At 37.2% G+C, this 26,139-nt stretch overlaps 2 protein-coding genes across 4 annotated transcripts; one reads left to right on the top strand and one right to left on the bottom strand.

The window, feature by feature from the left end:
• Window positions 1-645: 645 nt before the first annotated feature.
• On the bottom strand, window positions 646-13,336 carry LOC131768365 (kynurenine 3-monooxygenase). Its single transcript, XM_059084102.2, has 17 exons — window positions 13,259-13,336; window positions 12,776-12,845; window positions 11,794-11,891; window positions 10,933-11,022; window positions 9,290-9,341; window positions 8,490-8,577; window positions 8,082-8,177; window positions 7,591-7,735; window positions 7,033-7,095; window positions 6,338-6,396; window positions 6,189-6,246; window positions 5,284-5,373; window positions 3,913-3,970; window positions 3,257-3,339; window positions 2,466-2,567; window positions 1,910-1,969; window positions 646-1,409 (listed from the first exon to the last, which is right to left on the bottom strand). Exons 1-17 carry the CDS (start codon window positions 13,325-13,327, stop codon window positions 1,320-1,322), a joined length of 1,371 nt encoding a protein of 456 aa, XP_058940085.2. The 5' UTR covers window positions 13,328-13,336; the 3' UTR covers window positions 646-1,319.
• Window positions 13,337-15,212: 1,876 nt separating this feature from the next.
• On the top strand, window positions 15,213-26,029 carry LOC131768375 (kynurenine 3-monooxygenase). 3 transcript variants are annotated; one of them, XM_059084115.2, is made up of 18 exons: window positions 15,213-15,296; window positions 16,459-16,528; window positions 17,303-17,400; window positions 17,900-17,989; window positions 18,472-18,520; window positions 18,717-18,804; window positions 18,901-19,002; window positions 19,587-19,659; window positions 19,858-19,929; window positions 20,704-20,766; window positions 21,161-21,219; window positions 21,708-21,765; window positions 22,284-22,373; window positions 23,047-23,104; window positions 23,948-24,030; window positions 24,226-24,327; window positions 24,701-24,760; window positions 25,307-26,029. In XM_059084115.2, the coding sequence occupies exons 1-18, from the start codon at window positions 15,231-15,233 to the stop codon at window positions 25,403-25,405; spliced, it is 1,380 nt and encodes a 459-aa protein (XP_058940098.2). In that variant the 5' UTR covers window positions 15,213-15,230; the 3' UTR covers window positions 25,406-26,029. The 3 variants fall into 3 exon arrangements, with proteins under 3 accessions (XP_058940098.2, XP_058940100.2, XP_058940099.2); XM_059084117.2 differs by having other exon boundaries at window positions 15,221-15,447; XM_059084116.2 differs by having other exon boundaries at window positions 15,225-15,338; window positions 16,463-16,528.
• Window positions 26,030-26,139: the final 110 nt, after the last annotated feature.

The following is a 26,139-nucleotide window of genomic DNA, read 5'->3' as shown; positions in this document are numbered from 1 at the left end:
TTAACATATATATATGAGGATGGAAGAACTGTAGAATTGTTCGGTATCGTTGGGAACTAACTTCGATGTCGACTAAAATCTCAGCAAGTTCGGGTTCAAGTTTCACGCGTTAGAATCGATTGGAAACCGAAAGGTTTCCCGACGTAACATTCAAAGTCATGAGCGGTCGAGCTGAAGACAGCTCAGTGCAAGAACACTGTTCTCATGCACCAGAAAGGCGACTCGGTATTGTACTGAAGTAACCTTACTTACAAATGTAACGCGCATAACTCAGAATAAAAAAATTCGTTCACAGTCATAACAGCGAACTTAAAAAACAAACGCCGATATTTCATGCACAGCCACATGAATTGTCTGCGAAGTCTCAGTAACTTGACCCTTTAACTCCCAGAAGTGATCAACATGAAACTTCTCCTTATAAATATCCTTACATTATCCAGCAAACAGGTAACGAGAATATTCAAACTTATCAGGTGGAAGCTGTTACCTTGATCTAACACCATATTCTTGTAACCAATTTACAAGGAAATGCATAGCAGCTAGTGAGGAAAATTAACAATCAGATCTTGGGAGTTAAAGGGTTAACAGTTTGTGGTCATATTTTCAAGCTAAATGAAAGAAGTGGTAGTTTGGTTCATGGCTAAGAAAAACAAAATATTCTTTTTATTTCTTCACGTTTCATACTTTGAATTTAAAACCTCTTTATATCTAAATCTCGACGAGTCCTGAAAATTCTCCTTAATTCTGTAAAAGGATCAGTATCAGTATCTGGGCAACTGCCCACCTACCCCTCCCCAAACTCAACATTAACCCTAACTTGTCATCAATTGACAGTCCGTATTAAATATATAAAATTTTTACTATACTAATTTCTTGTTATAATATCACCCCTGAATCACACATCAATGTCACAAGAATAAAAGAAACGATAACAAACCAAAGAAGCTATTGATTGTTAAAAAATTCTCTTTGTCAGCACCTTAGGAAATGCATAAAGAACGCTGTAGAGAATATGCATGCATGATGTTGGGTTGTAAAGGGTTACGTGTGTCTCGCATCCCAAGACATCACGTAGACTACAAGAACTTACAAGAAAAAAAATAATAAAATACTAAATTCATAAAGATATGGGTTGTGGATCTCTACTCTTCGTGTTAAAATAAGTGTGTTTCATTTGCCCTAGACACTTGCACAAAGAAAAGCCACAATGCATAAAAGCCTCCACAAGTTCTGTCACGGGTCACAGAAGGTTCTTAAAACGTTATTTTGTCCGGGCTACCCCGGTTTCAACGGATGCACTGTAATGCTTTCTTTTCTTTTCAGCTTATTCGAAATCTCCAAGTCTTTAAAATCACCATAAGTCCAGCTAACCCTGTTATTGAGCCCGTCATAAGAAGAAGGCGTACCATCTGAAAAAAAAAAAACGTGACAACATTCACATTGTGTTACAAACCCGCTGCAATGTTTTTGCCTCGCTCAAAACTTATTCACAAGTTTCCTTTCAAGTTATTCTTACAAGACCTTTTAAAAATATGCCAAAGTGGTATTAACAAATTTCTATGCTCTCAAACACAGTTCCTTATCTTTCCTTTGTAGGACACTTTGTTACTCTCAAGGAAAATAATTCAATAAATATTTTGTTTTGAAAAAAAAAAAAAATCAAGGACAGTTTGATTTGAGTCTTTGTCATGGCAGACCAAAGTGGTTTCATAATGTTTGCATTCTTTCATCTGCGAAATCTCAGCTACAAAACAGAACCCTTGTTTAAAACCCTCTGCCACACTTCATCCAAAATTCTCAGCTTATTGCAAGAATGAAACCACACTGCCTTTTTTATTTCCTCTGTCGTGTCCTTTCCGGCATAATTATATAACTTTCTTATGAATCAGACTTGGAAAAAGTCGCTCACCTTTTCTTGCCACTGATTCCTTTTAACCACTTCGTGATAAGGTATGTGTGTGTACGTTACCTATGAAGAAAGATCTGTCTTTATCGATGCTGGCTATAGGGGTAGCTAATAACATTGCTCCAGTATTGGCGAAATCGGTGACAGCATTGAGAGATATTTACATAGTGAGCGGTTTTCCTGAGTGTTCAGTCATTCCCATGCGATATCAGTGTTAAAAAAAACTAGGCTTCGTTTCAGCTTGACTAAAAAGACGAAGTGGTAAACTCCATCATAGTTTCAATATTAGCGAAATGGATGACTAATTGTGGAAAAATGGCAGAGATAACATTGATCACTTGTCAGTATTGGTCCAACCTTAGTAAAAAAAGAGACCGATATTGGCCAAATGGAGACGTTGCCAGCAATGATTCAGCATATTTAATAGGGGATTAAGGGTATTTGTAGGTTTCATTTTGACCCTGCAACATTGGGTAACAATACTTCACCAATGTTGGTTCTGTGCGTATTGTAATGGCTTTCCTGCCTTCAAAAATTTCTCTAAAATTTTAAGTCTTACCATAGTATGAAGCGGAATGAAAGTTTTGGGCATCAACCGGTTTAATGCATACATCGCTTTTCTCTCCAGAAGGAACCAAAAAGAATTGACCAATGATCTCAACTGAAATATGAAAAAAAATGCAACACTGGGTTAAATTTTGACCCTGGCTAGTCACTCTAGACTATCTCATGCCAGTTGCAGTAGCATGCAACAGCTTGGGGTATAACTGCTTCTCCAAGAATAGTCGCTAATCAATGGCTGATATCTTGAGAGAGAAAAGCAGAAAAAAGGCTGTGGACCCAAAAGGGCTGGTGCGAACAGGAAACAAGGACTCATGTGAGGCATTGCCCACGAGATAAAAAAAGAAAAGAAAAACAGAATTATAAAACATAGTAAATTTTAAGAAAATAAACTAAAAACTTGTCCAAGTAAAGGAATAATTTGAACAGGCACTGTGAAACTAAATAAGTCTCCCATCAGAGCTTTGATCCAAATTCATGAATGTCTAGTTTGCATACATGTACGCCACGCATGACGCAGTGCATCACCCTCGCAAGTCTCCTCACAAAAGGTGGGGACAAACATCCCCCATGTCAATTTTTGACAGTAACAAAATAAAATCCAAGAAAGTCTGAAAGTCATAAATGAAGGGTTGTGAAAGAACAGTTATTTCTATGGATAAACATGTATTTAAGCGTCAAAGAATACGAAAAGTGATATTAAATAATTTTTAATCAATTCTTGTAAGCGTTCGTTTGTTGTCAAATAATAGTAATGATGGGTTTTACCCCACAATTAGTATAATGTACCTCTAAATAATTATCCATAGACATGTCACAAATAGCCTCTGCATCTTTGTTTCTAACTTTAGAATATTCCTCCAAGACAGCTCCTGTCAAATATGCAATAATTTACAACAGTAACTGAACTGAGTGAAGTACAATTTGAACTGAGATCATAAGTGTGATTTCAAAATGGAGCAAGCACGCAGTGCGAGTTTGATCCGAAGTCTCAGGTATGATCTCAGACCAGAATTGCGCGACAAGAAGTTCAGTTACCACTTAATTACATCTATTTTGAAATTGCAAAATTCAGTCGCTCAGATACATGATTTTCTAGTCTGTACAAATATTTACTTGAATGATCCCATACTAACGCTGGTTTGTTAAAAGTTTCAAAAGTTGTCATTCAATTTCCTGCAATTCGATTGGTTACTTTAAACAACCTTTGAAATCTAATAGGTTGTTGCGCTTGAGTAAAGCTTTCTCATTGGCTGAAAAGATGGAATTCAGAGCAAAAAATACTATGATTTGTGAATAAATCGCACTGCTGAGAGCCAATCAGATTGCAAAGATCACCGGTGATTTCAAAATGGATGTAATGAAATTATTGACGGTCAATCAACAGCAAAACCATTAAAAGAATCAAAGATTCCAATCTGTAACAACACTAAGGTGATGTTTACCAAAGTTATTGCCGTGCTTGTCCAACAATCTGTCTAAAATGAGGCAATCTTCAAACCCCTAAAAAGAAATTAGAATAAAAGAGAGATCAAGGAAGAATTATATAATACATGTTCCTTAGCAGTAGAGTAACTATTAACTCAATTGCGAAAACAATGACACCTAAAAAGTATGATCCATGAACGATGAGACTCAATAGCTTTATGGAAAATGTTCACGCAGATACATAATCCGAGATTCACTTTACTCACTATTCATGAAAAATCTTCTTTATGGTGGTTATTATGTATATTTGTACCCAGGGTTACCGGTCACCTCGCCACCAAGCAGACTCGCCACCAGCGAACTCGCCACCAAGGAACGATCTCGCCAGCAACGTACTCGCCACCAAGCGAAGTCTTCTCGCCACCAACCACCAATAAAGAGATAAACTAGAATAAAGTAGTCGAGGAGAGTAGGATGTTCGAACGAGTACAATTCAAATCGGCCGATACGTTTGTGCGCTTGTCTGTATTTCAATTATGACCTTCAGCGACGTGTTAGATGTGTTCCGTTCCTAACTCATTGACATCGAAACGTATCGTGTTTGTCTTTTGCACGTAAGCGAGGAGAAATTGCAAAACTCGATGCGAGGAATAAAAACTTACTTGAGAGAAAATGAAACTTCATGGGAAGAAATAAGTGATGAAATGAAACTCGATAGCAGTTGTATTAAAACTAAACTTATCGGTTTCGAACGTGCTTTCGACAGCATACGTTTATAAAGTTTGAGTACAGACAAGCGAACAAACTTATCGGTTTCGAACGTGCTTTCGACAACATACGTTTATAAAGTTTGAGTACAGACTTATCAGCCGAACATCCTACTGTCCTCGACTAATCTCTCTTATTGGTGGTTGGTGGCGAGTACGTTGGTGGCGAGATCGTTCCTTGGTGGCGAGTTCGCTGGTGGCGAGTCTGCTTGGTGGCGAGGTGACTGGATACCGTACCCAGAGAGCCCTAGAGTCTCATCGCTTATTGTGAACGCTTTGTTAAAGTGTCAACGTTTTTGCAATCGAGTGTATACACCTTGTTCAATTGTTCCACATATAATATGCATGGATATTTTGTGAGTTGTGGACTAATCTACAAGAAATGAACCAAAAAACAAAATAAAACATCGAATAAGGGACTTATTATAATTCTTTTTTTTTGTTATGTTTTAATTTCTAGTTTGCAAAATGCTACCTTCGGGGCGTGTGCGAAAGACGAACACAATGCAAGCAAAATCATTTAAGTGTTCTTTGTGACTAGCATCACATTTGGAAATGCCCAAAAGTTCGGTACCGATCGTACATTATTACAAAAATAAGAAATCTCATGGAGCTACTGACAGAGTTCATTCCTTGTCCAAAGAATGGTACCATGGCATGAGCTGCATCACCAATAATGAGCACCTTATCTGAGAAGTGGTAAGGTTTACACTGTGGATAAAAGCAGAATATAGCATGGTTCAAACGAGAGAAGGAAAATAAAGTTAATACGTGACTTGTATAGTCCCTTTTGCACTTTCATCTCTTACAAAAAAAATTCCCGTGCGAGGGCCTTAACCAAAGATATGGGCAGGGCCAGAAAGAAAAAGTACAGCTGTGCAAACTTTGAGCTAAAACAAGAAAGGACTGCCGCTATGTTCCTTTCTGAAAACACAAATCCATCAAACATTTGTTTTTTCTATCGTGATGTGTCAAAGACTTTTTGGGAAACCTTCCATTTTTGGCCTGGTGAATGTTCAATAAAATTTTATTTCTTTTGACAATTGGAGATCGTCTGGGCAGTTTTCGATACAATAGATGATTTTGCATCAATCACAAATCTTTCGATATTGATAGCTGAGTACTAAAGTGTAAAATGAATCTTGTGAATCCCTCATTACTTGTTCAGAATCCTAAGATTAAACCTGTATATCAAGTCGAGGAAATATATATATGTTCAGTACAGCAAGGTGTTTCACTATTCAGCATCTTGAATGTGGTGTCTGTCTGGACAAGAGACTTTCAACAGCAGCTTCAACAATACTTCAAGTTGTACCTCTAACATTTTTTTAAAATCTATCTTTTTCTTCTTAAACAAGGCTGAAGTTTGACAACCCAGTCTGAACTACTCCACACCCCCCCCCCCCCCCACCAATTTGATTGCAGCCCCCTCCTTCATTTGAAGCCTTTATGCTTCTCTTGGGTCAAAAAAAATTCCATTACGTAAGTTACGCCGGACAATGTTAATGCCGTTAGCAGCTATTTACCTTTATTGAAACCGTATGCCACACAGGATTTTTAAAGAAATCTTCCAAAATTCTCTCCCTAACAATTTAACAGAAATACCAAACATACAAGGTTAAAAAAGCAGCCAAGAGATGCACCAAACAAACGTTTGAGTCTGACATTAACTTACTCTCCCATCAGTTGTACAAAGTCAGGAAAAACAGAATTGAAGAAACTCAGAACATCCTCCTATGCAAATAGAAGAAAATTGAAGTAAAATCAGTCTTCTGTCATCTAAATACATGAAACTAAGCTGGTACTAGCCACCCATCCACATAAGTAATTTCTGTGACTCAGTAAAGTTAATACTTAACACAAGTTTGCAAATCTTACTTATTATGAGATATGGTGTGATGACAAGTGATGTAATGAAATCTTCATCAGACGTGATGTGATGTGATTTGGTGTAGAGTGGAATGATGTCGAGTGACGTGGCATGGTGAGATGTTATGTGGTGAGGTACGTGTGACATGAGGCCAGGACATGTTGCATGGTATGATGCGATTTCATATGATGTGATGTGGTAAGATGTTATGTGTTGTGGTGTGGCATGATATCATAAGAGGTGGTGTGGTGAGATTTTATAAGGTGTGGTAAGATGTGATGTTATGTGGTACATGTGATGTGATGTGAGGAGGTTTGGTGTCATGTTCTGGGGCATGGTGTGATATGATGAAGTTTGTTGTGATATGATGTGGCATGGTGCCTCCTCCTACTCCTCCCATGGTGTGATAAGATGTGGCATGGCAGGATGTGATTTCATGTGATGTTGTCTGGTGTAATTTAATGTAATGTCAGGCTGACATGATAGCAATGGGGTTTCACCTTTGTCTTCAAAGAGTCAAAATTTTCAAATGGCATAAAAAGAGTACAAGTAAAAGATGGATCCTGCAACAAAAAACAACAACAACAATAAGTTGACCCATCAAAAAGGGAAATGATGTTACTTATATGATAAAAAGTCATAATCTAAGACTATATGAGAATAATAACTGATGAAATTATGACAGATTTTATCCTTGACAAGTCACTTGGGATGCATAAGTATTATATAATAGGCAAAAAATTTTTCTAAAGAGAAATCTGCTGTATTAGTGGAATATTTACAAAACTTTTAGACTGATCTGGTTCGTGCAATCGTAACACCAAATAAATGATCAAAGATATCAAGGCATTGGATTAATTATGTTATTTTATTGAAATTGATTTGAAACTCTCGGTAAAGTGTCAGGCAACAACTAACAAACTATTTCTTGTCTTAAATTGGCCACTATGGATCAAATCTTGTTAAATAGCACATAATCCATTAAAATTTTTGCAATTAAAGCAGATAATGAAAAATTTTAAAAAAGGGACAATATAAACTTAAAACAGCATTACTACCTTGTTAGGAATAGCAATTAGCATGAACCCATCTCGTGGCCAAACGTGGAGATAATCCTCTACAATAGCATATTCTCCATTCTTGTTTGGCAGAAGTTGGAATTCTTTGTAACCATGTGAAATGTATTCTTGGCTAAAGTCAAACCTAGCGTGAAATTAGGACAATTTTTTAGGTCTATTCATATCAAGTGAAATGATATAAATTGATAAATATATAAATTGGCCACCATAAAGAGTTTGGCCCTTTGTCATCCACTGTAACGAAGGGCCAATGCTCAAAACATCTGCTTTGAGTTTAGTGGCAGATGTAAGGGAATGAGGGATTTAGATGAAAGCCAGGGTTTAGCAGTGGGGGTAAGGGGTTTAGCAGTAGGGGTAAGCTGAATTACACGTTGCTTTAAAATGGAGAATAAAGAATGAGGACTTGACTCCCATATTATATATAGTATAGTATACTTATAGTATATTTCTCTTACACACACTCAAACTACCTTGGCTTCTTCATCATTTCGCTTCTTAGGGTTGAATGAGCTCCATCAGCTCCGATGACAAGCTGTGCATCTACCTCCACAGTCATACCTTCTGGGCTGATATGAAAAGTATCAATACATTAAATACTAGCCTAGGTGTGGCTATTGAAAATACTTCTTTTATACCAATTTGAGGCCTTTACGTGTTACCCTTTCTTCAAAAATGAGTCTGCTCAGGAGGGGAGAACCCACATTTTTCTGCTAGGCATTACCAATTAATTGCAATGGCCATGCAGAACAAGTAGAGAATTCAATTTGTATGTGTGAGAATAACACAAAAGGACTAGTTTTGGCCGGTACATAATGTGCACATTTTGATTAATTGACTGCATCTTAAAGGCCTAAAAAAAGACCAACTTTTTATCATACCATGAAAGTACCAGATGACCCTTCTCCAAGTTTGCAGACACCAACTTGTGTTTAAAATGTAAGTGCACATTAGGGAAGGTCTCGGCAACTAGTCGAAAAAGAGTTATATCATTGCCATTGTGAAAATATAAATCCAGTAAACTTAACATCATTAAACATTATAGAACAAGGATGCAGTGACCAGATAGTTCAAGGGTCAAGAAGTTCCCTGGTTTGAACACTAGCAAGGTCATTATCCCATTGTGTTTTTGAGCAATATATATACTTCCCTCTCACATGAAATGGCCTTTGCCTTTTCACTGGAGTATAAATGGATACCAACAAACTGTCAAACAAGCCTGAAAAAAAATGCCTCAGAGGGGGGTAGCCTGTAATGAATTAGCATCAATCCTGTCCAGGGTGAGTAGCAATACTCCAGATGGAAGCATGTTATATATGAAAACCACGACAACCTCCAGATAATGAGCAGATCAATTCAAGCTTCAACATTCCCCCCAGCACCTCCCCCTACCCCAGGCAACCCACAGGCATTTCAACTGCTGAAGTATGTACAGGCCTGAATTTTTTTCAGGTCCTATTTACAACTACTCGTTTCAGTAGTGTTCTTAGCTGCGAGGATCCCTTAATTTCATCTCTCCACCGCAGTGCAAATATGTGAATTTTCATATATCTAAAATCTGCTGAAGATTGGTTTGTTCAAATTCCTGCCTTCTTGGGGCAAAAATTGTGTTATCTTAAAACTGTGTATATAAGAACAGAAAAATAATCAAACCATGACTGATTGCACTTCAAATCCATACCAGAAAGAAGTTTTTCATTAACTTTCCTTCTTTCCATCGCCATCATAGGATGCTTCAGAAAGAGAAAAAAAACATTGCATCTTATTATACTGTGGATCAAAAGCACCACTATATCCACCCCCAGCTGCCAACACCAAGATGAATACATGTTTTAGTGTATACCAAAACAGTGAGATGGCAAAGCACAAAAAGAAGATTTTAACTCACTTATTCCTGCAACAATTACGATATCTATGGTTGCAAATCCCTTGTGAGTTGTTCAGAGGTGAACAGCAAAGGACTCTGGACTTTGAGTAGCTAATCAGAGCACATCCACTCTTTTAATATATACTAACTACCAATTATTCACTAAAGTGGAGGTAAAAATCAATCCCTTTCACTAACACTGAAGTAAATAGCTGCTATAATGTAATAGACCACACAGATATTGAAAGGTAATTAGTTCATTCCGGTCAATTTATTGGCTATTTTTAGATCTTTTTTGTGGTTTTTGTACCAGACGATTTTTTTGGTTTTACAGTTTTTCAGTTTTGGTGTTCACTGCTGTTTGCGAATTTTGCATTTTTTAGCATTTGGCTTTTGTCTTTTGTCTAAAATACTGATTGGTTTTCAGATTTGGTATCCAATGTGGTTTTCATCTCTTCCTTTTTGGGTCCTGGTTTCACTTCCATCTGAGCAGCAATTATGTGCCACCACTGATCTTAAATAGACACGAAACCTCCATATGCTCCACTTGTCACCACTGCATTGAGTCAAAAAGGGTTTTGATTACTGGGATGTGAAAATTGATCAGTTTTGACAGTTTTGCATGAGGGTATTGGTTTTGTTCACATTTTTTTGCAGTTTTGCAGTTTAGGATGTTTTTTTTCTATGGTTTTGTGGTTTCTAATGGACCTCAATACCGCTCTCTTTAATATATGATAAGCTGAATTATACAGTCAGGCATTTTGATTGGTTCTCATTTATGATCTTCAAGGGGACAAAAGCATACACAACGTCACCAATAACAACTGTACATTTGGCTTTTTTATCATATAATTAAATAGACTAATCTCTGTCACCTTGGCACTAGATCACAGTGATAGATCACTTGAAAGTAGATGTCAAAATGTGCTTGGAACCTCTGTGATGCATTCTAATGGATCTTGCATGCCACTCTTTTGTTCATACCACCTTTTGACATCATCTGTGATCTATTATGAACTAGTGCATGATGATGTGAAATAAATGCATGCATTGAGTTTAAAAGATCAGTAATAAACTCTTGCTCACAAGTCATAAGTGGAGGCACATTGGCCTCATGGTTAGTGTGTTAACTCTGGATCGAGTGGTCCCAGTTCAAGCTCTGACTGGGGTCATTGTGTTGTGTTCTTAGGCAAGACACTTTACTCTCACAGTGCTTCTCTTCACCCAGGTGTACAAATGGGTACCAGCAAATATGCTGGGGGTAACCCTGCAATGGATTTGCATCCCATCTAGGGGGAAGTAGCAATACTCCTAGCCGCTTTGTGCTAATGAAACTGGAGTTAAGTGCCAGCCCCAAGGGCCAATTTGGCCTTTTAGTAAAGCCTTTATAAAGGATTTACTTTTTTTTCAAAAATCATATTTAAATTGCTAAACTTCATAATTATTTAACTCCTCACATGTTCTCCATGTTCAAAGAAGAGAGTTGTTATGTCTCCTGATTGGGGATGAATTTTTCGGCCGTATATGTCCACACCCAGAGGTGAAATCTGTTATATAAAAACCAAACTTGATTATTCTTGCATTATTTAGTACAATTAGGACTTGTCGAATGGTCTGTTAATGATTCTAATATCTTTAAGACTTCAAAATATATCACATTTTTTAAACATCTTAGATTACATTCTACTTATCCCAACAACATGCCTGGATATGTCCTGCTAAGAATAATGAAAAAAATATTACAGAAAACTGTAACATGAATATCAGCTCAGCTCTTTATTTTTAGCAAATAAATCTGAACATTTTAAATGAATGAGAATTCTAATGTTTCTCAACACCTTCCTAGATTCAAAATTGTAGATATTCTACATTGCCTTGGATGGCCATTGAATGGACTTGGAAATTAGAAGCATTTTCGTTTACCACATGGGTGTCTCACTTTAGCAAAGACTTAGCTCTAGTCCCATAAGATGAGAGTCATCCCCAGCAAATCTGAAATTTTGGAAGTTGCCAATCCTCCTAAAATTACATGCCTACATGGTTTGAAAATAAAGAAATCCTTGATTGCTGAGCATTTTTTCCTACAAGTAAACCAGCCTTAACTCTTTAAACCCTAAAAGTGTCTAGTATCAAGCTTCTCCCTACAATATCATACCTGAATCTTATGTTAAGGTCATGAGAATAAAGGAAATGATCACCAACTAAAGAAGCTTTTGACTGGTAAGCAAATTCTCCTCATCAGCACCTTAGGAGATTTATAAAGAGCAGTGTCGAGAATATGCATACTGACGTTAGGGTATAAAGGGTAAGTAACTTACTGACTCCAGTGCCCCAACTGCTCTTAAAGCCTCAGCCCCTCTTGTGGACAGAGCAAGATTTGTACTACGACCACCAACAAACTCCACCAGTCGAGGATCTGATCAGAGAATAAAACACAATACACTCCTATGAGAATGGCACCATTCGGTTCTTATACCAACTCAAAGACCCATATTCAAATTTATGAGGACTGCACCATGTGGTTTTTGTATTATTTATTCAACTCAGGGTCCCAAGCTCTGTTAACCATTTGTGACCAGCATCTCATTTCTCCTTAACCCTTAAATTCCCAAGATCTGATTATCAATTCTCCCTTATGGCTACCACTGATTTTCCTGTAAATTAGTTACAAGAACTTGGTGTTTGATCAGGGTAACAACTTTTCCTTGATGAGTTTGAGTATTCTCATTACCTTTTTTGCTGGAAAATGTTTGGAAATCATAGGGAGAAGTTACATGTTAATCACTTCTGGGAATTAAAGGGTTAAAACATCACCACAAAATCCCAAATAAAAGTCACAGGAATAAACAAAATGATCACCAACTAAAGAAGCTAATTTGATTGTCAGACGAGTCCCTCTTAACACACTTTAGAAAATGTATAAAGAACAGTATGGAGAATATGCATACTGATGTTAGGGTTAATGATATTTTCCTTTGTCATCTTTACCTTTCTGCTTGAGAGTATATCATTAGTGGAAATTGTTTTTGTTTTCTATTGGGAGTGACAGGGTAAAATTTCTGATAAAAATGACTTTAAAACAAATCAGTTGACCTCCACCAATGGATTGGAGTGGTAAAACATTGTTGCCTCAGATATTGAGGAAAGGGTCTCATAGGTAATATGGGGGCCAACTCTTGGGTTAAAAGGAATCTGATAGACACAAACCCAACCCACTCCCCTAGCCTTACTCCCCTTCCCCCCCCCCCCCTCCCCTCCATTTCCAGGCTGTCCCAGCATGATGTTTCTGTATCTAGTTACCTTGGCGAGCTTCATACAGGTCAACGTGAAATCCTCGTTTAGCGAGAAAAATGGCGCATAATGATCCCACCTAATTATTGTAAGGCAATGAAAAATCAAAAGTGTGCTCTTAGGCTCATAAAGTTTAAATTCCGTCAATATATTAATAAATATGTATACCAAATAGAATAATTTCCTATCTCATGTCGCAATTACCAATTTTCGACCCATTATGCAAAGTAAAACTATTTGATTCAATTTTGCAAATATTAACAAGCTCCTACCAGTCTCTCTTTAAATTTAAGACAAAACTTACGGGGGACCTTTCCACGCTTAATTACGTAACTTAATTACGTAACTTAATTCGATCAAACGTAAGTTCTTAAAAAAATATTTGATTCGATTGATGTCCATACATTTTCTGAAAAAACCGATTAACTGCAAGAGATATTATAAGAAATCTAGAAAATATTCCCAAAAATACAAATAAAAGAGGCAAATTACCAAACCACCTCCAACGACAATAACTTTTGTTGGTGTAATTTGTTCGTCCCTAAATGAATCCGCCGCCATCTTACTCGTCTCCAGGGCTACTTGGCAAACTCGGTCTTAAGATTACAAAATTTGAAGAAATTGGTAGGTACTTCATGCCTCTGTAGAAGACAAGGTTGTATGTTTTTGCCGTCGTCAATTCAATATGATTGCCTCATACTTTCAATACTTTTTAACACTTTCATTACTAGGGGTGTCGGCTTACTTGAGATGGTACAAATTTCTTTTTTCCCCCAGCCTTCCGCTGTTATAAGAATCAAAGATAGCAGCTACGATTTTCACCCAGAAAATTCTTAGCACTTGCTCACCAACATTGCGCCTGCACCACAGGCTAGAGGTACTTGGCAGAATGGGATAGCAAAGGGATGGGACAGCTTAGGGACGAGATGCGGGACAGTTTAGGGACGAGATGCACTTGTTTTCAGCCATTCAGACACGCGTAATTTTTTTCCTGTATATTACAATACAGATTATGTTCTTTTGCCAGAGTACAGAGTCAGTTAAACTTTCAATGAACACCTTTCATCTTTCAGCGTTAATGCATACCTGCAGGTTGCGTGAGCATACAGATGGGTCGACTGTTTCGCTGCATTAATTAGGTAACTACCGAGTCGTTGGCTGATTTACAGAGTAAATAAAACTCTAAGCTGTGAAAAAGAGTATCACTAATAAATCTATATTAGCATAGTACATATAGGGTTATTCTAAAAAACAAGCGCAATTTATTTTTTTGTGTTTTCCACGCGAGCGGACGCACACACAATGGAAATCCAGAGGGTGAGTTATAGGCAAGACAAGGACCAAGGTTAGCTCCTCAGCTCGCTTCGTGCGCGTGTCCACTCGCTAGGAAAACGAAAATAAAAAAAAGACGCCTGTTCCTCGTAGTTTAAATCATCGCGAATCACAAAAGTCCTTCAATTGGATTTCTGTCTGTACGGCCCTAGTTTCAACAGCTGCACTGTAATATTTTCTTTTCTTTTCAGCTTATTTAGCTCCAAGTCTTTAAAATCACCATGAGTCCAGCTAACTCAGTTACGAGAAAAGCGCGCTCCATCTAATGGTTACGGCAAAGAGTGGCGCTCATGGTACTTGCAAAAACGTTTCCTGATATCCCAATCTTGTGCAAGAAACGCAAACGGCGATTTGTTCGGGTTTTCTTTCCCTGGAGCAGTAAGACTTAAGGAGGGTCATGTCTTCGAGGTGACGTGTTCGTGTGCACGGAGGACAGCTGCATGTCCACCAGGATAAACAGGAATAAACCAGAGATCCTGGTATTCCTTTACTTCGTCCGTTTTGACTTTCTCTAAAGGCTGTAATCGGGCTACATATACATGAACACTCTCTCGTTTTAATTAACTTGTTAGCAAAGATTCCACACAACCACCGTCGAATAGGCGATAATTACTGTTCTCAAACGTTGAACTTGGTTTCGCAGAGTTGCCCACTTGCGTTATCACTTTATGAGCTTAAAAAAAATCGCTACACATTACGATACGATACGAAATTCCGTGTGGGAATCAAGGTTTACTCACGTTCTACAGCGATTCTTAGGCACAAATTTCTCACCAAACGTGGGTTTATTTGACGATCTACGCACTAATCTACCTGAAAGTACCTGATCAGATACATCACTTAACGCACGCAGAACAAGTTTGATTATTCCGTGGCGGAACATATTCCTGTCACATTCTTCGAATCTACTTTAGCGGTAGCGAAAGATCAACTAGCTTATTAAATAATCAAACATATGATACAAAAAAAGACGTCGATTCCGAGCATAGAAACGCTTCACGACAGTGGACATCATTTTACAGTAAAATGCCGACGTTCGTACACGGGTACTGAGTGGTTGACCGTTTCCTACCTATCGCGGTTTCTTAGTATCAAAAGTCACGTGATACTACACGCGAAAAGGTGAGAAAACATGGCGGCAAAAGTTGTGCAAGACGAGAAATCTACGAAGACAGTTGTTGTTGTAGGAGGTGGATTGGTAAGGATCTCTCGGAGTGTTCTTGGAGTGTTTTGATGGCAAGTGGAGATCTAGCGGAAATTGTGCTCTGTTGAATTTGGTTTTGGTGCAGCCTGTAACTCAATCAATGCATGCTTTCATGGGTAGTGCGTCTTTCACGCGTTTGAATTAGGTAATCTGAACACATTGCAGGTTTCATTCGCCTTTCTTTCGCGTAGAGCATAAAAATGATGAGGTAAATGAGCTAAGAGAAAAATGGTTACGATTTCTTTAAATCGATGGAAATAACTTACGCATAGACAAAAAAGCGCTTTGTGTATAAATATGCGTTATTGACTGAGCGTAATATCTATGCGGCCTGGGACGTTAATTATGGCTTGGGCCTAATTATAAGATAAAGAACGAGGCCGATATCTAGAAGCATTTATCAAACATGCTTGGTTAGTGAAGGAGGTAAAATTTCCGCACAGCCCCATACTATTGTAAAACAAATCTGTTTTCCCAATGGCAATGTATTGTTTTTGTCATTGTTTTCTCTATTCAAGAACTGAATGCATAATGTAGTATGGGGCTGTACGGAAATTTTACCGTGAAGGATTTACTGAATGGCGAAAAGATCACTTCAAAAAAAAAATTTACCAAATAAATTCTGCAAACTCATAGCGGTTTTCTTTGAAATGTTTTGACATTGCAAAGACGTTTTGATTCAGTATTTTCCAAAACTGCTGGAAAACTTTCCTCTCTGTTAACTTCAGAAAGTTGCTTAGGAGTTATGATCATAGAATGTGAACTAGCTACAAGCACTGTTTAAGTTTTGAGTGATCAAAGCAAGCAATGTCAATCAAGCTTAATAATGATCTTGCTCTTCTTGATCTCTGAGAACAGGATTCACTTGAGGGGGAGGGGGGAGGACTTGGGTCAGTTTTTACCGGGTATGTGTTGCTCGTCTCTCAGAACCCCTGCCCCTGCCCTTACCCCGACCCCATTGTAGTCTTTTCTGTCACTGATCATATACTCCATCGTAGTCACTTTTTGAGCAAGTGCAATTTTCACAATCTCGACCTATTCACTTGGTCATTTAAGCTTGTCAGCATGTGAAGCCCACTGCATGATGAATATTTACTAATGTTAGATTACATGGGAGCATTTTTTTTTTTTTAATTGTGAAAGTTAAATCTTGCAGGCAGGTGCCTTGATTGCAGTGTACCTTGCAAAACGTGGGTTTAAAGTAGATGTGTTTGAAGCTCGCAAAGGTGATTTCAAGTTAGTTTTGATTCTGTAGGTTCAGTATTGGAAGGAAGGGGGGGCAGATGTGTGCTTAGTGTGTCACTCTCTTTTGAACCCTTTCAACCCCAAGATCTCACTAGTAATTCTCCAAAGTGCCTGTTATACAATTTTTATGACTTTAGTTTGGAGAATTTGGCATTGGAATTTGGAAGAATTTTTTTCTTTATTCTCATTACTTGTCAGCTTGATATTGTTTTGACGATGTAAGGAGAGTTTATATGTGGTCACTCCTGGGAGTAACAGGGTTTAGAATTAGGGTCAGGAATTATCATGATTCAAAATGTTGAAAACTAAAACTACACTTCCAACTTGAGACTTGGAAATCATATCTTGGTAAGTGGGATGCACCATTGAAGGCCCAGTAAGGGCGTCCACTCACTTTTCAGTTTTGTATGAATTGATTTATTCCAAGGGGCAAAACAGAAACACAAGGCTGGGAAGGTAACAATCTTAGTCCCCTTCTATGATATGCTTTGCATTAAACCCTGTGGCTAAGCAGAGCCATTGTTGCAAAATAAAAAAATACCAATTTGAATAATCCAACTATAGATAAATTCTGTAAAGTGGATTAAAAACAGCATGCTCTGGAATATTCAGGATTGTCAAAAGAAGTTGAAAAGCAGAGAAAATCACTGCAACATATTTTTCCTTGAGTTATATGGATGGGGTGCCTCTCCTTTGATTTAAAACTAAACATCTTGTTTCACAGATTTTTAAAGATATGTCTTTTGGATGTTTAGATCCTCGCAAGGAGGTGGCCCAAAGAGGTAGAAGTGTCAATCTTGCACTCTCTGTCAGAGGAATTGAATCATTACGAGCTGTGGGAGCAGAAAGCCTGGTAATACTGAAATATTGAAGACAGAGAATAACACATTTATGATAATGAGCTATCTATAAGTTCCTGAAAAAAAAAATTTTCTCAAGCATAATTGCCACAGTGGAACTCTAAATAATACTAATTGTGAAACATTTGTCACTGGTATAGAACAGTGGTAAATCTGAGTGCTCTGAAAGGACAAATGTAGTTTCTCCCTGTTGGATCACCCCTCAATCAAACTTTAAGGTTCTGAGAGAAAAAAAAGAAGTGATCACAAGCTTAAGAAGCTTGAAGTGTTTACCTTACAATTAGCTCTTGATTATTGAAAAATTCTCCCTAGTCAGTACTACAGGAGTTTCTGTAGAACAGAATGGAGAATAGGTATACTGATGTAAGGGTTTAAAGGATTCAACTGATAGAATCAGTATACAACATTGAAATGGTAGAGAACGAGTGATGTTAAAAGCATCGCGAATAACTTTAATTCTTTCTTAAATTTTTTACATTCTTCATTCTCAAGGTTATGGCACTTGGCATCCCTATGCACGCCCGTATGATTCACTCTCATAGTGGAAACACAACACCCATTCCTTATGGAAAGAAAGGACAGGTTAGAACAGAAGTTTATGTGTGTTTAACCCTTTGACACTTAAGAGTAACTAGCATCTAGTTTCTCCCTAGAATGTCACCCCTGAACCACATATTAAGGTGAGGAGAATAAAGGAAATGATCACCAAGTTGAGAAGCTCTTTATTATTAAACAAATTCTCCTTGTCAGCACCAGAAGAAAATGTAGATAACAGTATGAAGAATATGCCAGTGGCAGATCCAGACCTTGAGTTAAGGGAGGGAAGTACCTGGTTTTTTGTTGCTTCAGCCTTGCCGGCTTTTCTTCCTTCTACGATTCTTTTTTCTTTTACCCAAAATAAGGGTGGGGCTGAGGCCCCTCGGGCCCCTTCCTTAGATTCACCACTGTATGCATACTGATTTTGGGGTATGAAGGGTGAAAGATATTCTCAACATTCATGTGTATTGTTTCTTGAGCTCACTGATTATCAATTATAGATAGAACACTTTTTTTTATCTACTCAGCATCTATTATCAGTTGAAAGGCAGAAGCTGAACAATGATCTCCTCACAGGTAAGAAAGTTTGGATCAGAGTGCACATACCCCAGAACAGTCTGGAAAAAGTGAATACTAATGTTTTTGTGCAAGGAATGAATGGGGAAAAACCTTAAAGATGAAAAAAGTTTTGTTGATTCTGTCTTCTTAATTCACTGATTTCCTATAACTGGTACTGTTGGTAAAGTACTCTTTCTGGCCTGTGTTGGTTCAGTTGCAGAAACTTACCCAGATGTTCGCATACACTTTGAGCACAAACTTATTGCTGCTGATATTGAAGGAGGCCATCTTACCTTCAAGTGGTAGGAATCACATTTGATACATTTGCTTGTGTGTCTCAAACAGTTAAAAGATATTGCTGGAATTACTGAATGACCATCTGGATGATTTGTTCACAGCAAAGGAAATGATGACGAAAAGTTAGAAGTTGATGCTGACATTATTTTGGGCTGTGATGGAGCATACTCTGCATTAAGAAGAGAGCTCATGAGAAGACCAAGGTGAGGGATGCAAGGCATTCTTTAGTGCAAATTTCAATTGTGTGTTGCAATAAACCTGGGTAGATGTACAGGGATACCTTGAAAGCATAATGTATCTTGTATTTGTTATTTATAAGTACATGCTACAGACAAATAATACAACAATGAGAGTAGCAAATGGCAAAATTTGAGGGCCTGTGTGAACTGAACTTTTAGAGAAGGATGAGATGGTGGTGTGAGTGGTTTTAACCCTTTGATCCTGGAGAGTGACTAGCATCTAATTTCTCCTCACTTTATCACCCTTGAATCACTCATTAAAGTCATGAGAATACAGGAAATGATCACCAACTAAAGAAGCTTGTGATTGTTAAATAAATTCTCTTTGTCAACACCTTAGGAAAGGTATGGAACACAGTATGGAGAATATACATACTGATGTTAAGGTGTAAGGATTAAGAGATGACATAAATTAAGGGAAGTATTAGAAATAGGGATAGATTCATGTAAGAAATGTGAAAAAAAAATTGGTTATTTTCTACTTCATACATAAATGTTTGGATTGAGAGAGTGCTTATGCTTGCTTATCTTTTCTGTCTGGTTTACAGGTTTGATTTCAGTCAAGAATACATTCCTCATGGTTATAAAGAGCTTTGCCTTGCCCCAACCAAGGATGGAGAGGTTTAAGATGTCTTTTTATCATTTACTCCACATTAAATAACAAAGAAAGATGATTGATGAATTTAAGACATGCAGGGCTACAAGATGCCAACATTTGGGTTTCACTGATCTTTGTCATCTATGTTCCCTGAAAATCCAATCTTAATGTTGGAGTGGTTATGAAACAATCTCAGTGTATTATTTTTTTTTATTATGCAGTTTGCCATGGCAGTGAATTATTTACACATCTGGCCAAGACAGACATTCATGATGATAGCTTTACCAAATCAGGTAGGAAATAAGTTGATGATTTGGGGTTACTCAATATCAGATAATCCATCTGATGATAGTTTAACAGTACCCAATAATACTCCTTATTATACATTCAACTCACTATCTCTTTTCTGATTGGCTGAGAGCTCACGGTAAATTTTGAAATCAGCACCTGGGACCTCGTCATCTAGCTACAGATTATACAATAATCATGTTGAGGACATTCAAGGTCACGAGTAATCATGTCATGCATGACTGCAGTGCATTATTTCTAAGGGTAGTCGTGTCAAGTTCTTGCTTTGGGTTGCTTGCTGATCTGTATATTTTTATTTGTTCATAAATACATCGACAGAATAATCAAGGTCTCAGTAAGGGTTATTAGTCTTCGGTTTCGGCTGATAACCCTTACCTTAACCTTGGTTATTCTGGATATCACAAAAACCTCAACTGATAATTGTTTATTAACTGAGATAGGCCTTGCAATTTAAGAGAAAGGTTTCTTGTCTTAGATCACATCACAAGACTTGGCTTGGGCTTGAACCCAGACGCCATGTGATCTGGTGTTTAGCAAATTACCCTTTTGGTCACTAATTGTCATTGAGCAAAGAAGAAAATGATACTGATGATAAATCTGCCTAAAACTGCTCCATTGGTCATATAACAATCAGAAGTAGCTTTATATTCAGGGTGTCAAAGAGTATTTTATTAGTCTTTTTTCTAGATGGTTATCAATGATTTATAATATATATGATTTGTTTTCTATTTAATGGTAAGTAATCATTTTTCTTTAAGGATAAATCCTTCACCTGCACATTGTTCTTACCATTTGACCAATTTGACAAGTTGAAAACAAAGGTAACATTTTCTTATTGAATAAAGTGAATTTTAATTTAGACAAATGATTCTTACTGTGTTTTGTGGTTTTTCTGTTTTGCATCAAAATACGTTAAAAGGATAATATGATGTGCCAAACTCAATTATTTTTTAATAATGAAACTGTGGTGCTGTGCTGGAGGGAGAGTACAACAAGATAATTTGGTTTTATTAACTGAGTTGATAATATGAATTGGCCACCATAAAGACTTTGACACGTTATGGGTGTTAGCCCTTCATCAGAGCAAATGATAATGAAGACGAAGACTAACATGAGCTTTTAAACTCTTAATGGTAGTCAATCTACGTTATCAACTGATTTTATGAAACCAGACTTGAAATATTATCTATTGATCTTTCCATTTGGTGTTTTTAGGATGATGTCCTGACCTTTTTTAATGCAGAGTTCCCAGATTTCCTGAACCTCATGGGAGAGTAAGTTTTTGACCCTTTCACTCCCAAGATCTCATTAGTAATTCTCCTTAATGTCTACCATACAGTTCATATGATGTGAGTTTGGAGAATTTGGGATCAGATCAACTTAATCCCCTCATCGATATTTTTCTTTGTCATGGATTAGCATCCCATCCAGGGGGGAGAAGTGATACTCCTAGTCACTCCATGCTAGTTGGAAACCAGGATAAGCTTGGCTGGGTGGGCCATTAGCCTCCCAAGTACAGACTTAACTCTTTTACTAATTAACTATTGCCTATGTATCTCATGTAAGTTCGTGTATTTCCAAGTTATAGTACATGTAAGTATGTCACAGTCCTTTTTTCTTCTTCGATACCTTCATAAGAAAAGTTTTGGGTTGACAAGGACAGTCTTTTTTAACCAGAAGCTAGTGATCTTCTATGGTTAATTTATGGAGATAAGAATTTACTTTTCAAGTTTGTGTGTATCTGTACTTTTTATTTTGCCAGAGAAAAACTGTTGGAAGAATTTTTCAGAAATCCAACCGGTCCTATGGTATCCATTAAGGTAAAATTTAAATGTTCCTCTTTTATTTAGTTGCATTATGCCTAGTATTAAAGAAGTCCTCCTAGATGAATCAATTTTTGTAAAATTGAATAACCCCTTTGAAAATTTGGAGCCTGAATGTGGCCTGATGTGACCAGGACAAAAAAATTGTGTAGCTTTCAGCTAACAAGCTGGACAAATGTTACGCTCTTGTTTGGACCATGACCAGCGGAACAAGGCTAACAGGAGTTGGGCAAGAGCAAGGCAAGAGCCAGACAAAGCTAAATACCTCTAAACATTTTTAAGTCCAATATTACATGCTCCTTTGTAAGCCATGTACAAAGTCTACAAATTGAAGCTGGCTCTTGTTACCAATACAATACAGTTAAATATAATTTTCACAAATAAGTTTGGTACACTAACATACATAACAGGTTGAGTAAGTTGATTCCTTTCAAATTAAATGACTTTGTCATTTCTAATTGCTTGCTTCTGTTTGTTTGTTTGTTTTTTTCCTTACAATTTTTTCTTTTTATCAGTGTAAGCCCTACCATGTTTCTGACAAACTTGTGATTATTGGTGATGCCGCTCATGCAATGGTTCCATTTTATGGTCAAGGAACAAATTGTGTAAGAACAAAAACTTACAAAATAAGTGTAGGATTACTGAATTATTAAATTATCAATAAGGGTTTCTGTTTGCTATTGATTTTCAAGGAGACTTTTCTAACGAATCTTTTCATATTTGAGTCCAAATTGTATGCTGCAAAGATTGATTTACATGAAAGGAAAGGGTAGGGATAAGAGGGAGCAAATTTCATCTGTCATCTTAAGGAGATGCAATGCATCTTGCCATGTCATGCTAATCTACAGCAATAAAAAAGGTTAAGTCTATACTGGAGCTAAGTTGCCATCCCAGCCAGAGCTTATCCCAGTTTCCTTAGCATGATGCATTTACGAGTATCACCACTCCCTCTCCACCCCCCTGGATGGCATGCTAGTCCATTTCAAGGTTACCCCCCCCCCCCCCCAGTATTTCATCAGACTTCCCAGACAACTTGCCAGTATTCATTTATACTCTTGGGTGGAGATAGGCACTATGAAAGGGAAGTGTTTTTCCCAAGAACACAACAAATTCATATTTACCAACAGCTAGGTTTTGTCACCTCATCTCACAATCTGCAATAACAGGAACTCATAAACTCATTTTCTAGATAAACTGACACTCACATGGATGGTTGCTCTCAAAGGAAGTAATAATTAGAGTTATATTTCACAAATATTCTCATTTTCTTTGTTTCAGGCATTTGAGGATTGTCTGGTACTTGATGGAATACTAGAAAAACATAATAATGACTTTGGTTAGTGCTGAGTTTTCTTTTTTTAATAATTTATTTGCCATTACAGCAAATGGTTTGAACTGGGGGGTAACATGTGATGGTGTAGTCTGATTTTTTGGGTGGGTGTAGTCCTGAGAAGGACTGTTGTTGGGGAGAGGTTTTGACAACCTGAGCAGAGGTTGTCATCAGAGTTAGTGACTTCATAGTGATTGAAGAAGATGACTTCTGCTCAGGTTGTTGAAATGTCAGTCATCACTACAGACAACAGTCTTTCTCAGGACTACACTCACCCAAACAATCAGACTACACTATCACAATTTATTTGCCATTGACAATTCTTTTCAAATTCACAGTCCCACCAAACTACATAACAAAAAGTACTACTCATGGATTTGTAGAAGCTTTAACCTTGTAGTGCTAGCTGTTAACCCTTTAACTCCCAGATCTGATGGTCAATTCTCCCCTCCAGCTACTACATATTTCCTTTTAAATTAGTTACAAGAATTTGGTGTTAGATCAAGACAACAACTTCTATTTGATATGGTTGAGTATTCTCATTACCTGTTTGCTGAATAATGTATGGATATTGCAAGGAGAGGTTAGATGTTAATCACTTCTAGGAGGCTTAAGTAATTGTATTACATGTGTTCCAATGTCACCATTGTTCCTGTCACTTTTATTAAAATCATTACTGTCATCATTAGTATTGTTTAACTTGTTGTATTGGCTGTGTTACTTTATTTGAAGTTATCTTTATGATTATTATAGTTGTAATAATTATACATTATTACATAATTATTACATCAGAATTTTGATATATAAATATGGTTTTAATTACTTATGATAAAATTTCTCCTTACACAGCTGCTGCATTACAAGAGTACTCAAGAACACGGAACAAGGACGTTGAAGCTATGTGTGATTTAGCAATGTACAACTACATAGAGGTATTCTGTCAAATTTACATCAGTGAAGCACATGACTGTAGCAGCGTGTTTCTTTTTGTTTTTACCACAATTTGGCATCATCTGTGATGTAACACTGAAAAGATGCATGGCATAATGGACTCTATTTGTCAATTATTTAAAATAAGCCTATTAAAAGTAGTAGCTTTTAGAGGTCTCACACAGTGTTTCTTGCAGATGAGATCCTTGGTGACATCTCCAGTTTTCCTTATGAAGAAGAAACTGTTCAACTTACTCCACTGGCTGATGCCAAAAACATTTATTCCACTTTATACCATGGTAAGTACCACAATGGATCTTTCTCCAGCCTGTAGCAATGGTGCTATTTTGGCTAGCTAGTACTTAATAGTTTCTTGGTGAAAATCATAACTGCCATCTTTGACTATTACAGCAGGGAAAGGCTGGGGAGTGTGGAAGGGGAAGAACTTTGTACCAGGGGGGTGGGTGATAGTCAATAAGAAGGAGGGGGAGGGTGTGGGTCTTTCTTAGCCCCTTCCTGCTCTGTCCACTAAAAATCAAAGCTGGCTGGGCAGATAAACCATTGGGAGCTTACCTAATATGATGGTTGCATTAGAGGCTAATCATTTTCAAAACCTTGTTTAACCTTGTTTCTGAAGTGTTGTTCTGTTACTCACATCCTTTGCTTCTTCAGGTGTCATTTTCTCAGATACCTTACAAGACTGTCATTGACAGATCAGAATGGCAGGAAAAGGTTAGTACTCAGATACATAACTTTTCAATTTTCTTTTTTTCATTCTCAAGAGTGGACTCAAAATTCTTCTTGCTGACTACTGAAATAAAACTTTGTTCCTTAACCCTTTACACCCTAACATCAGCATGCATATTCTCCATACTGTTCTTAGTAAATTAATTAAGGTGCTGACAAGGAGAATTTGTTAAACAATCAAGAGCTCCTTTCATTGTTGATCATTTCTCTTATTCTTGTGACTTAAATGAGTGATTCTGGGGTGATATTGTAAGGAGAAATTAGAAGCTCATCAGTCTTCGGAGGAAAAGGGTTAAGCATGATTGTTCTATTAGCACTGGGAAGTTGTCCTTTGATGTTAGTCATCACTTGCATGTCTGTCACCTCAAAAACAACAGGTTATACATTAAAAATTAATCTCATTCTGTCTGTCAAAGGGTAATCATTGGATCTTGTAGCACCTGGTACAATTAAGTAAACACCTCACAATGACTGTTTAGATAACAGGGTGGACTAAAAATCGTGCCCATATTTGAATTATTATTGTTTCAGGTTGTGAAGAGGACTGTACTCATGTCAACATTGATGGCTGGAATTGGTGGAGCTTTAATGGCACTGAGAATAGTGAAGAAAGACATCAAATTGTTTTGAAAAGTTATTTAATAACTGCATGATGTATGAATTATTTAAATAGTACATAATTTTAGACGATGGGTGTTTTCTTTGAAAGATGTTATGACTGGGAGATTTCTAGATGAACCTAGACTGCTGAGTTTAAGCATTAAAACTCTTTTCACCTTAACATCAGTATGCATTTTTTCCATACTGTTTTCTAGACATTTCCCTAGGAGTTAGCTAGGAGAATTTGTTGAACAGTCAAGGGCTTCTTTACTTAGGGATTATGTCTGTTATTCTTGTGACCTTCATGGGGTGACATTATAAGGAGAAGTCAGCTGCTGGTCACTCTTATGAGAGACCAAGACAGAATTTCTCCTTACCATATCAATACAATATCAAGCAGACAAGTGATAAGAATAAAGAAAAACATCAGTCAGGGGATTATTAGTTGATCCAATGACAAATTCTCCAAACTAACATCACAAGAACTGTATGGCAGACAGTAAGGAGAATTACTAATGAGATCTTGGGAGTTTAAGGGTTAAAGGGTTAAAAATCAAAAACCACCAAGACAAAAATTACAGTTCACACTTCAGGTTAAGCTGTGTAATATTTGAAAATACATTGATATTTAATTTGAATGTTTAAGAACAATTTTGAAATATAGTCTTTGAATTTTTTTCCACACAGTTGCTCATTTGTGTCATAGAATTGCAAATCAGAATCACTATAGCATTTGTATGTGGGAACATTTTAATACTCTAACA

This window comes from Pocillopora verrucosa, chromosome 13 (genome assembly GCF_036669915.1).
Source record: "Pocillopora verrucosa isolate sample1 chromosome 13, ASM3666991v2, whole genome shotgun sequence".
In the NCBI taxonomy this organism is placed as follows: Eukaryota; Metazoa; Cnidaria; class Anthozoa; order Scleractinia; family Pocilloporidae; genus Pocillopora; species Pocillopora verrucosa.
This window is presented reverse-complemented; position numbering and strand designations above follow the sequence as displayed.

What these genes read in the sequence shown, in the direction of transcription:
- LOC131768375 (XM_059084115.2), top strand. Translation starts at nt 15,231, where the DNA reads ATGGCGGCAAAAGTTGTGCAAGACGAGAAATCTACGAAGACAGTTGTT. An exon ending in CAATGTACAACTACATAGAG is followed by an intron (nt 24,031 to 24,225) that starts GTATTCTGTCAA and finishes TGTTTCTTGCAG; the next exon opens with ATGAGATCCTTGGTGACATC. An exon ending in GATCAGAATGGCAGGAAAAG is followed by an intron (nt 24,761 to 25,306) that starts GTTAGTACTCAG and finishes TTATTGTTTCAG; the next exon opens with GTTGTGAAGAGGACTGTACT.
- LOC131768365 (XM_059084102.2), bottom strand. Translation starts at nt 13,327, where the DNA reads ATGGCGGCGGATTCATTTAGGGACGAACAAATTACACCAACAAAAGTT. An exon ending in CAAGCACGGCAATAACTTTG is followed by an intron (nt 3,340 to 3,912) that starts GTAAACATCACC and finishes CATATTTGACAG; the next exon opens with GAGCTGTCTTGGAGGAATAT. An exon ending in TCATTCCGCTTCATACTATG is followed by an intron (nt 1,970 to 2,465) that starts GTAAGACTTAAA and finishes CTTTCTTCATAG; the next exon opens with GTAACGTACACACACATACC.